This window comes from Rhinatrema bivittatum, chromosome 2, assembly GCF_901001135.1.
Source record: "Rhinatrema bivittatum chromosome 2, aRhiBiv1.1, whole genome shotgun sequence".
In the NCBI taxonomy this organism is placed as follows: domain Eukaryota; kingdom Metazoa; phylum Chordata; class Amphibia; order Gymnophiona; family Rhinatrematidae; genus Rhinatrema; species Rhinatrema bivittatum.
In genome coordinates, this window is record NC_042616.1 from 160886145 (window position 1) to 160904968 (window position 18824).

At 43.3% G+C, this 18824-nt stretch overlaps 1 protein-coding gene across 1 annotated transcript in view; it reads right to left on the minus strand.

Annotated features, from left to right (window-relative positions):
• The window catches only part of ITGA8 (integrin subunit alpha 8), a 560404-nt gene that overhangs the window by 160874 nt on the left and 380706 nt on the right, over window positions 1–18824 (minus strand). Inside the window, exon 23 of the mRNA XM_029588821.1 lies at window positions 8211–8291. Coding sequence (XP_029444681.1) covers window positions 8211–8291 — 81 coding nt within the window. The remainder of the gene's footprint in view (window positions 1–8210; window positions 8292–18824) is intronic.

Sequence of the window (18824 nt, forward strand, 5' to 3'; positions counted from 1 at the left end):
ACTTGGTAATTTCCTTACACAATTGATAACAGATTTGTCTATTGTTTACTATTGGTGGGGTGGAGGTCTGGGTGAGGTGGGGAGAGTTCAGAGTGAAGAACTAGGAGGCTCTTGAAGACATAGACAAGGATTGGGTGAACTGGTGGAGGTTTTGGCAAACTGGTGATTCAATTACACACATTTTAAAATACTTCCAACTTCTGCACATTAAATAGGGTTTTACATGCGCAAGTTGCAATTATTTTTTGTATGTAAAATATACACGCATATGTTTTTAAAATCGATAGCAAAAGTATGTGCTTTCAATGCATTGCTGGTATTCGCACATAACCATACATACTCGCATATGTTTGGAGGTAGACCTATATGGTTTTATAATCTGTGCACATCTCATAAATGCAGGTTCTAAAATACTGTAGTAGATCTCTACATGGCCATATATGAGTTCAGGATTACATACAGCATACACACATACATATCTACATCTATCTAACTATATATATCTAAATATAGATAGGTATGATCACACATGCACACAGATACATAGAGATAGATCGATACATATAATAGAAATATATATATTGATATACACACAAGTACACCCACAGAAGATATAGATGCAGACAAATATATATACATTTACACACACACGTCTTCCATCCTTTCATTTTGAAAACGGATATGCACCAGCTTACATTCAGTTTAATAAGACATACTAACTTTTAAATAACAGATTAACAGAATCAAAGACAAAATTGACCTTGTGTAACTTTAATCTTAAGAATTCCTAACAACAGATACTGTGGGGAAACTTTTCCCCATGGCACTTTTAAAAATAAAAAAAGTTATTATAGAGCACCTGCAAATATAACATTTATAGCTACTGCTATAAAGCAGAGTTGCTTACCTGTAACAGGTGTTCTCCTAGGACAGCAGGATATTAGTCCTCACAGATGGGTGACATCATCAGATGGAGCCCAGCACGGAAAACTTTTGTCAAAGTTTCTAGAAACTTTGACTGGCACACTGAGCATGTGCAGCATGCCACTATCCGTGCGGCCACGCGGGGTCCCTCTTCAGTCTCGTAACTTAGCAAAAAAGTCGAGAAAAAATAAAACAAACTAACAGTGAACCCAACACCGCGGGGTGGCAGGGGTGGCAGGCAGGTTTCCTGAGGACTAACATCCTGCTGTCTTAGGAGAACACCTATTACAGGTAAGCAACTCTGCTTTCTCCTAGGGCAAGAAGGATGGTAGTCCTCACAGATGGGTGAATACCAAGCTGCATGCTGCCCCCATCAATGACAGGACCATCAGTACTAAACCACGTGCCAATGGGCACAACAACAGAAGTGCTGTGGGATGCAATGGGAGGCAGCAAGAACCAGATACTGGGTCCTAGGTAGGGAGAGTTGGGTTCTTATGCCTGGAACAGATTATGAAGGACAGACTGGGCAAAGGTATTGTCTTGTCAACCATCCTTGTCCAAACAGTAGTGTGTGGCGAATGTGTGCAGGGAGCTCCATGTCACAGCCTTGCAAATCTCAGCGATGGGAACCACACAAAAGTGCACCACTGACGCTGCCATAGCTCTGAGTGTGCCGTGATGCGGCCTCCAAGCAGAAGACCTGCCTGCTCGTAGCAGAAGGATATTCAGTCCGCCAACCAGTTAGACAGAGTCTGCTTGCCCACTGCAACACCCAGTCTGTTTTGTCAAAGGAGACAAAGAGTTGCATGGACTGCCCGTGGGCTGCTGTGCGCTCAAGATAAAAGGCGAGGGCACACTTGCAGTTCAGGCTATGCACAGCCCGTTTACCCTGGTGGGAATGGGGCCTCAGAAAGAAGGTGGGCAAAATGATGGACTGACTGAGATGGAAATCAGTCACCACCTTAGGGTGAGTGTGTAAAGCCACCCTGTCGTGAAAGAACTTCATTTAGGACAGATATGTTACTAACGCCTGAAGCTCACTGACCCTGCAAGTGGAGGTGACTGCAACCAGGAAAATGACTTTTCAGGTGAGATGTTTAAGCTCGCAGGAGCTTATAGGCTCGAAAAGAGACTGCATGAGCCGCACTAGCACCACTTTGAGGTCACAGGACACAACAGGAGGACGCACAGGGGGCTTCAGTTGCAACAGGCCTCTCATGAAGCAGCCCACCAAGTGCTGCACAGAAATGGGTCACCACTTATCCCCTGGTGATAAGTGCTGATCACACTCAGGTAGACTCGGATTGAGGCGGTCTAGAGCCCAGACTCCGAGAGGGACCACAAGTAGTCCAACAGTTGCGGAGTGGGGCACGAGAAAGGGTCTAGTACTGGGACATATACAACTGGTAGGAAGCTATATGGGCAATGAACATTGCTCCTTGAAAAACTCTCCTACCCAGAGCATCAATGGCCCTGTGTTCTCAGCCTGGAGGGGTAGATGAATGGGTGCGGGATCTCTTCGCCTTTTTAAGGGCAGACTCCTCAACCACAGACTGGTGGGGGAGCTGTCACCTTTGGAAGCCCAAGGTGTGCTGGACCAGATAGATGGCAACTGTCTTCTGGGTAACTGGAGAGACAGATTCCAGATGCTCCCAGATCTGGTGGAGCAGTTCTAAAAGAATCTCATGGATCAGGATAGCCACCATCTCCTTCGGGACATCCACAAACTAGAGGACCTCCAGTATTTTGTGGCGGGTGTCCTCCTCCATGAGGAGTTGGAAAGGGATAGCTTCTGCCATCACACTAACAAAGCCCGCGAAGGAGAGATCTTCTGGAGGAGAGCGATGTTTCTTCTCTGGTGGAGAAGGCTCAGAGGGCAAATCGATGGAGTCCTCGGAAGAGGTCTTCAAAGAATCATCTGCCCAGGGGTTGTATGGTGCATCCTCCTCACTGACGTCCCTGGGGGGGACAGTGAGGGAGACCAATGCCCATTCCCCTCGGTAGTGGCATTGAGGGTTGTCTGGGCAACCTCGTTGTGGAGGTTTTGGGGGCATCGATGGCGCCGGAGGCACTGAGGGCACCGAGGAAACCAGCGTCCCTGGTACTCCTGATGGCCCGGGAATGGGCTCAGGGAGTGGAGGCACCTTCGTGGGCTCAGTTGTGCTCTTTCCTCCTTGCAGGATCCGAGGACTGGAATCGCTCCGGAGGGTGATCTCGGTAGCCGATGAGGAACCAAGGGGTCCTGGCAATTGGCTGTGTTGGCAGAACACCCAACAGTATTTCGAGATGCTCCAACAGGAATGTTAGCAGCGCAGGCGCTGGTTCTGGCACCAGTACGGGGGCCGGCACCGGGGGAGGTCCAATTCCACTTGAAAATCCGGCAATGAAAGCATAGATAATGGAAGAGGTGTTGTGTCCGGCGCTGCCCGACGTCTCTGCTCTGCCCACCTTACCTCGTTGGCGACTCCCTCCGGGGTTGATGGAAGGCTAGCTGCTGCGGCATCTCCAGGCCGTCCTCCTCCAGCTTTCCCGGACCGGCTTGACGCTGTAAGCCACCATGTTGACCAGATGCCTAAGGGCGCGCGAGCGGCCCGACTGATGTACCAGTGTTGGCGCGTCCCCCTGAGATGACGTCACCAGCTCCAGATATTTAAGGTCTCAGTTTTCACTAACAAGACGAGTTAGCAAGGGTTCGCTTCCTCCTGGTCGCTGCTGATGGGATTCGCTCTCCGCAAACCCAGCTACTCTGCCTCCTCGGACTTCACTAGAGGTACCCGCTCCTCGGGGGCCTCGCTCTCTCTTTTTCTTTTTCAGGTCACAGTCCGGAACCGGTACTCGCTCCTCGAGGGATCCACGTCCCGGACTTGCTCTTGAATACCACTTCTGCTAAGAGGTCATCGCTGCTTACAACAACCATGAGTTCCCATCTATCTCTCAGAGCCTTCCCTGGGTTCAGGTACTCGCTCCTCGAGAGTCTAATGTATACCATCTCCTGGGCTGCCTCAAGAGACTATTGTGTGAGTGTTACCATCAAGGACTTGTTCCAGAACTCTGCATATCCTACTTACTCACTTTCTCTACAGCTCAGCTACCTGGGGATCGCTGTTCCAGTACCTGAGGGACTACAGCCCAGCCGGGCGCTTCCAGCTCACTACTGCCTTCTCTGGTGGTTTACTATATTGTCTAATAAAAGAACTACTGTGTGTCTGTCTCCTACACTAAGCCTGACCAGTGGTCCCTCTCAGGATTTCCCCCGAGGGCGTGGTCATCTGCCACTGGTCCAAGGATCCACCCACAGCTATTCTAAATAACAACAGATTGCTCACTACCAGCTTTATCAACAGAGCTTAATGACAGGAGGAGGTGGACGAGCTGTCGCCAGAGCTCCACGGGAGGCCGAGAAGGCTCGGTGCCCGGCACCGATATCGGTGGGGAATGCCTGGGACTCCTGGGTCTGGAAGAGGATGGGACCTCTTCTCCACGGGGTTGCTTCAGGGGAGGCTGGGTCTGGGCTGGTGCTTCCCCAGCATTGGTGCTGTGCGATGACGACTGCCGGTGACGGTGTTTCCCTCAGTGCTCAGCCTGGTCCTTCTCCAGTGCCGAGGAAGCAGACGATCTGGATGCCTTGGAATGGTCAGAAGACGAAGAGGGCTAATCCCCTGAGCCTTTTTCTTCCCGAGGGGGGATCGGGTGGGACATGGACAGTGACGACAAGTCTGAGGGGTCCCCACGACCCTTCTGTGTCAAGGTTCCCAATGCTGGAGTTGGTGGAGCCGACGTTTTAGCGTTTAAAAGCTGCTCCATTTTGTCCAGCTGGGAACGACGGCCCTTGGGAGTCATCTGAGCACAGTCAGGGTACCTGCGGACATCATGGGAAGCCCCCAGGCAGAGGATGCAGACCTCATGCGGATCTGTGATGGACATGGTCCACGGGCACTGGGGGCATTTCTGAAAACTGGTTGACACCATAAAAAGAAGCCGGCGAGCGGTCAATGGTCGGCAGCCACTGGGAGGTGACACGCTTGGGAATTGACTGCAAAGAACAGGAGAAAACATACCTGAGGCACTGGGGGAAAACGATAGCGAGAGGGACCCCACGCAAAAGAGAACAGAAGAAAAACTCTGATGGAAGACTATTTTGAAAAGTTTTGGAGAGTGCTCCTAGACCATGATGGCAACTGCTTCGTGGAAAAAATGAGACTGAAGAGGGACCCCCATATAGCCGTGCAGATAGTGGCATGCTGGGCATGCTCAGAGAGCCAGTCAAAGTTTCTAGAATCTTTGACAAACGTTTTCCATGCCGGGCTCCATCTGATGATGTCACCCATCTGTGAGGACTACCATCCTGCTTGTCCTAGGAGAATAGAAACTGCTACTGATATGTCTTACTGTTTAAGGCTATCACTACACAGTAGGGGTGTGAGTCGTGTGATCGATCGTCTTAACGATCGATTTTGGCTGGGGGGGGGGAGGGAAATCTGATCGTCGTGGGTTTGTTTTTTTTTTAAATCATTAAAAATCGTAAATCGGGGAGGGCGGGAAAACCGGCACACCAAAACAACCCTAAAACCCACCCCGAACCTTTAAAACAAATCCCCCACCCTCCCGAACCCCTCCAAAATGTTTTAAATTACCTGGGGTCCAGTGGGGGTGTCCCGGCGCGATCTCCAGCTCTCTGGCCACGGCTGAGTTGAGAAATGGCGCCGGTGGCCCTTTGCCCTTATCATGTGACAGGGCAAAGGTAGCGCCGGTGCCATTTTGGTTCCTGGCTCCCGACGTCACGCGTGCAGGAGATCGCTCCCGGACCCCCGCTGGACCCCCAGGGACTTTTGGCCAGCTTGGGGGGGCCTCCTGACCCCCACAAGACTTGCCAAAAGTCCAGCGGGGGTCCGGGAGCGACCTCCTGCACGCGGGCCGAATTGCCAATATTCAAAATGGCGCCGGCGCTACCTTTGCCCTCACTATGTCATACGGGCGACCGTCGCCCGTATGACATAGTATGACATAGTATGACATAATAATGGGCTGCCTGTAAGGGCAGTGGGATGGGGTGGGACAGAAGGGTCTAAGCAGACCCCTGGGGATTTTACTACTTTGGGGGAGCTGGTCTCAGGGCCCTTTAAACATTGGCAACTTCATAGTCCTGGGGCCACCATCAAGCATTTTTTGGTGGGCTTTCACTGCTGTGGTATTTTTCCCTTTGGGGAAATAATGTAGGTCATGGTATTTTACTGATGGCTGCTGTGTTTTTCCCCCTGGGAAAAATATCATGTGAGTCACAAAGCCGCAAGGTCATTTCCCGTGTCTTTCTGACTCCCGCGATATTTTCCCTCAGGGAAAAATACTACAGTTTAGTGACTTACCCCTAAATATGTTAAGAATCCAAATTTGGGGTTGGATAACTCCCTATATTCAATTATTATTAGATTTTTCTACTTTAGCTTTGAAATTAGCCAGGGTTTGACCACTTTTAGAGAAGGAATCACTAGATCCAAATGATATTAACAGCTATTGGCCTGTTTCCAGTCTTCTATTCATGTCTAAATTTCTTGTAAAAGTTCTAGTGGCCCAAGTGCAAAATTCTTAGACAAAAACTAATGCTTTACACCCCTGAGACCTTTGGCCATGTTGAAAGAAATCAGACTAAATTCTGATGCACTGCTTATCTCTATAGATATGAGTGCAACCTTTGATTCAGTCGACCATCATTCATTTATACAGTGTTGTGTTGAGTTGGGTCTCTACATTCTGGTGTTGCAATGGTTTCAGTCATATTTGACTGATTGCTACTATCAGATTGGGCTGGATTTATAGCTGTCACCCCCTCAACCTTTACTATGTAGAGCACCACAAGGCTTTGTCATAGCTCCACTGGCAACTTTGATACAGGATTTAAGATTTAGTCCTTTTCTGTTTGCTGATGACATCTAGGTGGTGGTCTATACCGATTACTTTTCACAGGGAAATCTAATTTTAATACTTGCTTAGAGATATGATGCCAGTTAGCTGACTGAGCATAATCTGAAGGTTAATAAAAAAAAAATCAGAGGCCGTGTGGCTGAATGGTAGGAATTTGATTGTATCTCCTATTGTTCTCAGGGATTTAATTTCTATTTGTTTGTGTGTGTGTGTGTGTGTGGGGGGGGGTGTCAAACCTGATTCCAATCTTATCAAAATAAATATCATCAGTAGTCAGTTTATATCTGTATTATCTTGTTACATTCGGTGTATGAAACCATTTCTAGGAAGATCAGACTTGAGAAAATTGATGCGTTATACTCATCTAACTTGATTACTGAAATGCACTAATTTCTCTCAAATGACTTCAATAGCTACAAAACACTGTGGCCAAATTAATTTATGGCTTTAAGAAATTAGACTATGTTACTTCACTATGTTACTTCACTGGCTTCCAATTAAATATAGGATTAAATTTAAAATTTTAAGTTTGGCTTTTAAAGCCATTCATAGAGGTTACCCACAATACTTAGCTAACTTACTCCATATGTTCCAGCTAGATTTGCCCAGAATGCCATCCTTGAGAGATGTCAGGCTTGAAACGAGACGCCTAGCCTTTAGTTTCCAGGATCAACTACTGGTTAATGTATGCCCCTCCAGAAATTTGTGCTGAGACTAATTTGTCAAAATTTAGAAATGGAGTGAAGCCTTGGTTATTTCAGCATGCTTTTAATGTTTAAATTTTAGTTGGTTGATACTCTTAGAGCTTATGCTTTACATAAATGCATTTTGTTATTAGGAACTAATGTTTTGTTTTTAGTTTATTTATGGATCTGATATTTTTCTTGCTCTATCTCGTTGATTCATGTCTAAGTTTAAAGTTGTGTTTTAAAAGTACTATGTTTGTTTTATGCTAATTGATTTGAGTATGTTTTTATTGTAGATTGTTTATTGTGACAGAGGTTATATTTTATTGCTATTGTATTATGTTATACTATGCTGTTTTATAATAAACAGATTTTGTTGTTCATAGAAAGATGGTATATCAAATAAATTAATAAATTATATATTTAGCATATGAACCAACTCTTACTGAAAAGGGTCTGAAACAAAAACAAGAAAATATCTGATAGATTTTTACATCAATGGAACAAATGAACTCAAACCACACAATGTTTTTCAGACAAAATACAATGAACATTCAAATTACATCTGTATATCAGTGCTTTCATGTTATAATTAACACTACTTCACATTGGGCACCATTAATTCAATGTATTAAAAATAAAATGCAGATTAGAGTTTTCAATAAAATAAATACTTACCCTGTTATTTCTACTTGAGCAACAGCGCTGATGTTAATGTGCAGGCTAACCAAATTACTGTTTGGATTATCCTTGTTGGAGCTAAAATAAAGTTGCAGATACACGTAGTTAGCATTCCCAGGATAAACATTTTAATATGCAGTATGCTAAAGAATACTTCAGTATAATATGAGATAAGAAAGAATCAGCTGTCAGAGCAACACTGGAAGCTGCCATGATAGTGGTACCAGAAAGTGGATTTGAAAGATTATGGGTGGGTAGGAGGATTAGAATTGTAATGAGGAGGGAGGGGGCACTGCATTCTGATTTTGGATAACAAGGGATGGGGGGAGGCTACCATGTGGACCTGTGTTGTTTTATTTTAAAATTTTACTTGGAGGACTTTGAGAAGTGGGGAAAGCTCAACCTAGTAGAACCCAGATTTTACATATTGGGTGGGGAATTAGGCTACTAGCAGATGACCCTCCTTTTTTTTTTTTTTTTTTTTACAACAGCATCACCACTTTACTGGCTATATTCTTTTGAGTAAAGCCAATTAAGCCTTAATTACCTGGCCACAGATGACCAGCTAACTACCTCAGAGGAGTCCTAAAGTTATTCGGTCATGTATGGCTGGATAATTTTAAAATTGCTCTGAGGAAGCCCTAAGGTTATCTAGCTACTTTAGGGTTGGATTTTCTATCTTCGTGCATCTCTCTGAATCCCGCGGTAATGGGGGGCGCGAAGCAGGGGGCGGGCCTGTGAAAGTCGGCAGCGATTGCACCACCGCGGTGTTATCGCTGCCGGCTTTCGCACCCAATAGCGCCACAGTGAAAGGTGGTGCTATTGGGCGCACTACTGGCAGCGATAAGGGGGTCTTACCTTTTCACCGCTAGCAAAGTTTCTGCAGCGCCCACCCTGACGCCGCCCCGACTCCGCCCCTATCTAGCTATGGCATGCGAAAAGGGACTTTTCACGTGCGAAAAGTCCCTTTTCACGTGCGATAGGGATAGAAAATGACCCCCTTAATGGGACATGCATCAAGCCGCGTTAGTGCTGTAACACATGTTAAACAGCATATATCACATGTTAGAGCTCTATTGCGGCAATGTCGTGTGATATATGCAATATTTTGCATCTCCCTGCACTTCTACCCTCTCCCATTATAATGACCTTCATTGAATGCGATTTGCATGCATGAATAATGCAAATGCATGCAAAGAAGTTCATTCCTAGACAATTTCAGGCAAATATTTTATCATGGCCAACTGAAAAAGTGGTCAGATGATAAAATGAACAATACATTTCAATGTATTTGGTAAATGTAACATTAGAGCCCCAGGATCCTAATGGGGTCCCGATGCTTCCACATAACATTTACAGGGCCTCCAAAATGAAAAAAAAAAACCCCTCCTGTGGCCACATGAGGAGGTTGAGCCGGGGTCAAGACAGATCACATCTCAGCTTGGGGTTGCCACTTGAGGTGGCCCCAACTCCCCCAAAGTGATAAGAAAGTAAAAATGTAGCTACACAGAGAGTCCCCCCCACCCCCCTTCCCTCCAATACCTCCCCCCCCCAAAAGTACAAGTGATACAGAGCCTCCTTTGCTGCCACCTCCAAAGTCCAACATACAAGAGGGCCCCTGGCCCCCAAATCCCCCACCTTCTCTCAGAAAGATTAGATTCAAAAAACGAGGGTCCCAGCACTCCCCCACCCCCTACCCCCTTGTACTCCTGAACCTTAAAATGAAGTAGCAGATCCTGTATCAGAGTTGGGGTGCACTCTCGTACTCTGCCAGTCGGTGCTATTCTTCAAAATGGCATCAACCTGATCTTGCCCCAGCCATATGACTGACGCAATGTCAGGGGGAAAAGTCCTATAGTATATAGTATTGTATTTTCAATAGGTTTTATATGCGTTAACTGTACTTAACGTGGGTAAATGGACCTTTAAAAATTGCTACAATAGCATATTACATTTATATTTTCCTTTGAAAATCACCCTATAAATGCCTTGGAATCTGGACTTCTATATTTTTACTTTTGTTTAGTCTATCCAGTGCTAAAATGTATGTTATTTGTTACTGTAAATTGCTTTGGGAATTTTATTGAAAAAATGGAGGGCCAAATTTAATTGTGACCCCTATGTTCCACCGAGAGTGTAAGTTTAAATATTCTAATCTTGTGTAATGTCAAATTAGAGATTTTTCTTCTAAAGGAAGGCTGTAAAGGTTGCGGTGACGAAATGTGAAAATGTTCCAGGGCTTAAAGGTCATCTTTTTGTCAAAGGGTTACTGACAGGTCAGTGCAGGCAGCTATCTGTAACAACTTATTTGTTTAAACAAGCCTTTAATATCTAAAGAATTTCCACTTTCCCACTTAATTGTCAAATGAAATGCAGGAATATGAATGTCTTGTTTTAAATGTAAGAGTTTATTTTTGGTTTAGTATTTTAAAATTTATAAGTTATTTTATATGTTACCTTGTGCAATATTTTATGTATGTCATACAGATGTAGGAATTTGAATTCATTATTATTTTTGTTTTTAATGTAATGCTGTTAACTGCCCCAAGCAATATTTTTTAGGTAGCAGTATATAAGGCTAAAATAAATAAATAAAGCTCCTTTGGGCTTGGTTTAAGGAGAAGGCTATAAAAATCCTGGCTATCTCTGGTCTGGGGTTTCTCCAGGGGTGCAGATCTAAATTGAGGATGTAGCAGTGACCCTCTTCCAGGGTTACGACAGGGGAGAAGCAAAGGCAGAGATTCTTGTTAAATGTAAACCGATCCGATATGGTTATTACTATGAAGGTCGGTATAAAAAAACTGTTAAATAAATAAATAAATAAAATTCTCAACCAGAGTCTCAGGAAGCCTGCAGGAAAGGAAACTAAAATGTATGAAATACTGTTTTGAAGATTCAAAGAAACCTGTACTTAGCTGTGCTGGGAACTTGCTTGAACCAGGAGGCAAGCTTTATGCCAAGCAAAGTCTCTCTGCAGGGCTCAGTGGATTTCTGTCTACAGAGCCAGAGGGATTTCTGCTTTGAGCTGATCAGGTCATTGTGATAATGGAAAGTAAAAAAAGAGGGCCAGGGTAGGTGAAATAAGATAATTAATAAAGAGAAAAATTTTGATTAAGGGGGTCATTCTCTAATGCTATCGCACGTGAAAAGGGACGTTTCTCATGTGAAAAGTCCCTTTTTGCATGCGATAGCTAGCTCAGGGCGGAGTCGGCCCCGGAAGAGGAGGAGTCGGGGTGGCACCGGGGTCGACGCTGCGGACACATCGATGGCGACGAAAGGTAAGATTCCTTATCGCTGCCAGTTTCGCGCCGAATAACTACACCTTTATGTATGTCATACAGATGTAGGAATCTGAATTCTAAAACACCCTTGTAAGTGTCTTATCAGTTACAAGGGTAATTCTTTTGTTTTTTTTTCCTCTCTTCAATTGATTGAATTCTTAAAGGATAAAGTAATAGTAAATTGAATTAAGGAATGAACTCTACTGAGACCTTAAAATAGTGAATATCCCAATTAAATTTAATAATAGTGTGTTTGGAATTGTGATAACATTCAGTTATTTTAAGTATATAACTATTATAAGAAATGTTATGAGTATTGGATCCTTTATTGTGGACTATAATATAAGAAGAGAATTTAATATTGAATTCCGATTTCTTAATTATTGGATCTTTGTATGTAAACGTATTTTTGTCAATCAAGACGTAATTCTTGTGAAAATGTTTTAAAATGGTATAAATAAAAAAAATATATATATTCTAAGCTTGTGTAATGTCAAATTAGAGATTTTTCTTCTACACCTTTATGGTGTAGCTATTCGGCGCGAAAGCCAGTAGCAATCGCAGCGCGGAGGTGCGATCACTGCTGGCTATCGTAGGACCGCCCCCCGCTTTGCCCCCCCCGCCACACCCAGTTACCACCGGATTCTAAGGTCTGCGACCTTAGAAAATCCAGGCCTAAGAGACTGCGATATAAGGTGAAATAAGATAATTAATAAAGAGAAGATTTTGATTAAGAACTGTGTTATTTGCTTTTGTTATTACTAATTCTTGCGCTGTTTCACTGTGTTTTATCCTGAAGCTGCAGCAGTAAATTTTTTTTATATTGGAGCACAATTACTGAATGGACACTAGTTTATTTCTTGGGAGTGTCCCTGGCCCAGTACTGGCCCCTGCAGGTTATCCTGCATCCAGTTTACGGCCCCAGAGATGTTTTTCCCCCACCTTGGGAGAGTGGCCCCAGTGCTCCCCAAGGCTGAGAAGGTGACCCAGAGTGGAACAGGAGTTACATAAGTAAATAAATAAATTAAATGTTACTGTGAAATCTCCACTAGGCGTCATCAGCCAAAAGGAAACGAACAAATCCCCTAAAAAAATAATAAAATAAAAAAAAGTCCTCCAACATTCTACGGTATAACCACAGAAAGTAATTAAGCACTTCCACTGTGATGCAGACTTTCTGGTTCCAAGCTTCTGAGTTGATGGCAGCAACTCCTCTTTTATCTTTAAATTGTCATCCTTCAAAATTGCAACTAAATTAGCTTCAGCTGAATAATGTTTCCTCTCTGATGACAGAAGTTTGTAAACTTTGAGCCTTTACATGAAAGCTCATCGTTTTGCCAAAACTCTTCACTAAAGCAAATTTATCTGAATAGAAAACTTGCTACAATATGCTCTATAACGTCAGCCAATATTGTTCATGCAATGTGCAAACTGAAAGCACATTTTAAATGACAACACAGTGCAAGAATATCCTAACAGGTCGACTTTAAAAGCGCAGCTTGCGCCAAAATGCCCACATATGCATGTATTTATTTATTTAGAAAGAATTTATTGCCCGCGCCCTCCGAAGTTTGGGGCAGGTTACAATAGAAACATATCTAATAAAACATTCATAATACAATAATCACAATAGGATAATAAATATAATGGTAAAAATAAAGCATAAAGGAAAATGAACTGTCATACAAGAATAAACTTGAAAGGAAAAAGCTAAATAGTTTCAAGAAAATTGGACTATGGACATGGAGGTGAAAAGTATTTATTCAGTCTATTAAGGTCTTTATATGGCTGATTGAATAGATGGTATTTCAAAGCTTTGATGAAGTCCCTAGCACCAGGTATAGATTTTATGTGGAGTGGTATAGAGTTCCATATTATGGGGCCAACGATGGAAAAAGCACACTCACGAGTTGCTGAGAGTCTGGCTGATTTTGGTGAGGGTTTTCAAGCAGAAATTAGTTTTGTGATCTAAGATTTTGTGTAGGAACATAGAAGCAAAGAACTGCATGCAACCATGGACAGTTGACATTGTGGATTAGATTGTGTATTGTGGAAAGTGTTTTGTATTTTATGGGTAGCCAGTGGAGGGATTGGAGAACACCAGTGATATGATCATATAGTCTAGTATTAATGAATAGACGAGCAGCTGAGTTTTGCACAAGTTGTAGGGATCTTATTGTAGACTGAGGAAGATTGGCGTAGAGAGAGTTACAGTAGACAATATTAGTAAAGAATTAGGAATAGAAGTACAGCTCTAAAGTCATCATGTTCAAGTAAGGGCTTAATGTGTCTAAGAAGATGGAGCTTGAGGTATGAAGTCTAAAGTACTGATTTAATATGTGTTTTCATGTCTAGTTTGGGGGTCAAAGATAATTCCAAGATTACGGATACATTGTGAGATTCGGAGTGAGGTATTCTGAAGACAATAATTCTTGGTAGTCCAGCTTTTTCTGATCCACCAACAACTTTCTATTTCTGTTTTTGACAGGTTTAGACAGAGTTTATTGTGAGATAGTCATTTGTTGATAGAGGATAAGCAAAGAGAAATGAACTTGGGTGTTAAATGCCAAGTCTGGTATGTTGGAAAAAAGAACTGAATGCCATCAGTGTAAACCCGGTATGAGAGACCAAGAGTAGCAAGAGGTTTACAGCGAGGTGCAAGATAAATGTTGAATAGAATGGCTGAAAGGGCTGATCCTTGTGGAACACATGTATTGATTGTGAACCATGTGGAGATGAATTTGTTGTGAGCGGTCCTGTAAATAGGATTTAAACCAAGAGAAGACAGTGCCTGTAATACCAATGCTAGTGAGTCGAGAGAGGAGTATATCATGATTAACAGTGTCGAAAGCAGCAGAGAGATCTAGAAGAATGAGAACGTTTGATGTTCCAGAATCAAAACTATGATGAATTATATCAGTGCTTGGTAACAGTAGAATTTTGGTGCTGTAGTGAGGTCAAAAACAAAACTGATACTGATCTAAGATAGAATGTTCATTAAGATAACTGGTGAACTGTTTTAAGACTATTGATTCAATGATTTTAGAGAGAAAAGGGAGGGAGGAAGTTACTAAAGTCAGGGCCAATAATTATTGGTTTCTTTGGAATGGGTGTTACAGATGCAGTTTTTAAAGAATGTGGGAGATTTCCGATAGAAAGAGAAGAACTGACAATGTTAGCAATAGCTGGTGAAATATTGTCTATAACTAATTTTAGCAAGACAATTGAACTAGGGGTTTTATTTTGGAGATAATATGGACAATTTCAGTGTTTTTGACCTTATCAAAAGTATCCCAAGTACTATCAGACACGACTTCAGGTGATGAAAATGTGTGGGGTGGAAATGAATTTACAATCCTTGCGATGTTTGAGATAAAGTAATTGCCAAAAAACATTGCACAGATCAAGTTGAGAACTGACTTTAGAGTAATTTGTTTTTTTATTTCAAATATTGGTGAGAAGCTTTACTGTATTAAAAAGGGTTTGGGGATTATTGTTAGTGGCTTGAATTTGTTTGGAGTAATATTTCCTTTTGTACAATTAACCACTGTTCTGTATTCAGCGAGTTCATGAGTATAAATTTTATGGTTTTCAGGTGTCTTATGTTTCCTCCATAAGTTCTCTGAGATACAAAGGGCTTTTTTTTAAGTAATGATAGAGAGTGAGTATACCAAGGAGCATGCAATTGTCTGCGAGCGGAGAATTTATTTAGAGGGGCGAGTTTGTCCATGGTATTTAATAGGGCAGAATCCCATGTTTTTACCATGTGTTCTGTGGAGTCATTAGAAATATCAGAAATCAGAGGAAGAAACTCCTCTTTCAAGAGTACTGGGTCTACATGTTTTTGTTTAAGAATACATGGGAGAACATGAGTATTATTAGAGGGGGTAGAGAGAAACTAAGAGAAGCAGTAATTAGGAAATGATCAGACCAAGGGATGACAGACACAGTAATAACAGGATTGCTGGAGATTACATTAGGGTTGAGAAACAGTAAGTCTAAGGTGTGACCGGCTCTATGAGTAGGGACAGTAATCATTTGCTGCCATTCACAGGCAAGAATAGAGTTCAGAAAAAGTTCAGTAGTATGAGAAGGGGGGTCTTGATCTACATGCAGGTTAAAGTCACCTTGAATAATAGTTTGTTCTGGGGAGGGTAGAGAAATAGAGAGAAATTCAATGAGTGGAGAGTGATTATGGGCTAAGAGACTTGGAGGGCAATATACCAAACAGAGATTTACTATTGAGAAGCATTGATTGAGGAGTGGAGTATCACTATCCAAAATCCATGCTTCAGTGATACAAAAGCAGTTTGGTTTCTTACGGGTCGATACAGTACAGTGCGCTCCGACGGAGCACACTGTTAACTTGCCACTGGACGCGGGTTTTCCCTTACTCCTTATTCAGTAAGGGGCGGAAAACATGCGTCCAACCCACCGAACCTAATAGTGCCCTCAACATGCAAATGCATGTTGATGGCCCTATTAGGTATTTGCACGCGATTCAGAAAGTAAAATGTGCAGCCAAGCCGCACATTTTACTTTCAGAAATTAGCGCCTACCCAAAGGTAGGTGCTAATTTCTTCGGGCACCGGGAAAGTGCACAGAAAAGCAGTAAAAACTGCTTTTCTGTGCACCCTTCGACTTAATATCATGGCGATATTAAGTCGGAGGTCCCGAAGAGTAAAAAAAGTAAAAAAAAATTTTAAAAAATTTTGAAGTCGGCTGGCGGCTGTCGGGTCGAAAACTGGACGCTCAATTTTGCCGGCGTCCGGTTTCTGAGCCCGTGGCTGTCAGCGGGCTCGAGAACTGATCCCGGCAAAATTGAGCGTCGGCTGTCAAACCCGCTGACAGCCGCCGCTCCTCTTTTGCCCGTTTCTACCGTCGGGCCTCATTTAAATACTGTATCGCGTGCACAGGTGAGTGACCTGTGCGCATGCCGGGAGAGTGGGTGTTCGCCCGCTCTCCTGCGTACTTTACTGAATCGGCCCGTTAGTGAGGAGAATATCATAGATGACTGATGCCTTTTTTAAAAATGGGTTGTGGGTTGTGTGTGAGCAAAGCTGATTTTAAAAAGCCATAAAATCTGCATGTATGTACCCATGCGCACGTGAGGAATAGGGGGGGCAGAAAAGGGGTAGGCATGGGTATTCCAGGGCGAGGCCATGACTTACATGCATAACTCTGAATTTTAAAAATGAAACCCGCAGCACACATACGCTAGATATCTGCGTAACTTTACTGCTGCTCTTGAGAAAGAGCAAGTCTGTAGATCTCAAGTTTTAGGGCTCATAGGACAGAGTGAGGGGTCCAAGTCAAATGGGCAGTGTGCAGGATGAAGAACCAGAGAGGTCTGAAAGACAAACTGGTGAACTAAATGGAAAACTAGGGATGTGCCTCGCATGAATATGTTAATTTGCTGATATACACGTGCAAAAAAGCCGACACGATCCTACTGAAGACAATGCACGCTAGATGTGCTCAAGTAACCTCTTAAAATTAGAAGCATACTTATGTGCGGTTGGTGCATTTTAAAACACAGGCGCATAACATATCCTCGCTTGTGCGCCAATATACTCGTGTAAGGGCACATGCATGCTCATTTTAACCTCTAAGGTTTTATATGAAGCTCCTAATGGCAGTTATAAATACAACAGATGTTGGCAGATTAAGAACCATTTGACCCACCAAATTTGCCCAGTTGTTTCTGCCTACAGTACACTAGGTAAGGGTTAGCTTTATTTATTCATTTGATTTATATTCTGCTTTTCAGCATTTCAAAACGGATTACATTCAGGTACTGTAGGTATTTCCCTATCCGAAAGGGGTCTATTTACCCTAAGGAGTCTATTTACTGTCATGATATTTTACAGTAGGAGGGGCAAAATATTGCAGGGGGGTGGGTGAGAAAAAATATTGCAGAGATAGGTGGGAAAACACGCGATGGAGGCCCATTTTGCCCAACGCCATAATTGTGTTAAAGAGCTATACAGTCCAAAATAGCCTCCCTCTTAAAGTGGAAAATTCCCCCAGGGGTCGTGGTAGACTTCCACCCACCTCCCCAACACTTGTCACCTAGAAGTTTAAAAAGGTAAATGCCTGTAATGTCATATAGCGATGCCCTGCCCCCATCCCAAACCCCTCCCCTTGGCCAAAAAATAAACCCCTGGTTAACCCTCTTATTCCAATCCTCTGCTCCTCTTCTTCCATAGATTTAAATCTTCCCTGAACTCCTCCAGTCTCCCTCTTACCTTTAAAAGACTGCTTGTGGTCCACTGGCATCCTGAAATACCCCTTAATTTCAGACTGGTTGATGCTATCTTTCAAAATGGTGGCGACCAGCCTTTTCCTCCAGATCCAAAGGCCAGTCACTGCTATTTTGAAAGAGGGTAGCGACTGGCCTGCATCTGGGAGGGCCCCACTAGACACTAGGGATTTAATCCATGGAAGGAGGAGGCCAGGGTGGGGGAGTTAACCACAGGGTTATTTTCTGGCAAAGGGGAGGAGTTTGGGATGGAAGGGCAGGATGGAGCATTGCCACAACACACTGCATTTTTTAAGACTTTTTTTTAACTTCTAGGCTATGTCAACAGGAGGCAGGGGTGGGCAGAGGTCTTCCATGACCCCAGGGGGATTTTTCATTTTGAGGGGGGCTAGAGTGGGCCATATGGCCCTTTAAATAGGAGACCTGGAGTATCAGGACATGTGCTCACATCCCAATGCTTTGAGGAACAGTTAGGTATAGCTTTTGTTTGGTAGTTAAGTACTTGGAAAATAAAGCAGCTTTGGCCAGCTGCATTATTTTATTTGCATAAGATTATGCGTTAGCTGCTTTGCATGCATTTGCAAAATTAATGCATGCAAATCACACACAAAGCAGCTCATTGAAATAGGGGTATATTCTGGCCCAAAATAATGTGCGATATTGCCACAATATGGCTATACGCTGTTTTTTGCATGTTATACCCATGTCACAGCTTAGTAAATGACCCCCTAAGTTTGTACCTAAGGCAATGGAGAGTAAAGTGACCGACAGTGGGATTTGAACCTTGGCTTTCCTCATTCGTAGCTGTCAACAGTGAAGATTATCATTGTTTAATAATCTTTACCAATCTAGTTGCTGCTATCCCTGTCCTTTACTGTTACCTCACAGCCCATAAGCTATCAACCATTCCAGTTTGACTGCCTGCAGGATATAATTCCTTATTATTAGCTAAGAAGTACAGCCAAACCAACCCACAGCACATACTAGGAAAGCAGCCACCTCCCACCAATTATAGTCTTTGGGGGCTTCTTCCAGTGTGACTGGGAGGGCTCTGTGATAGCACTCGCT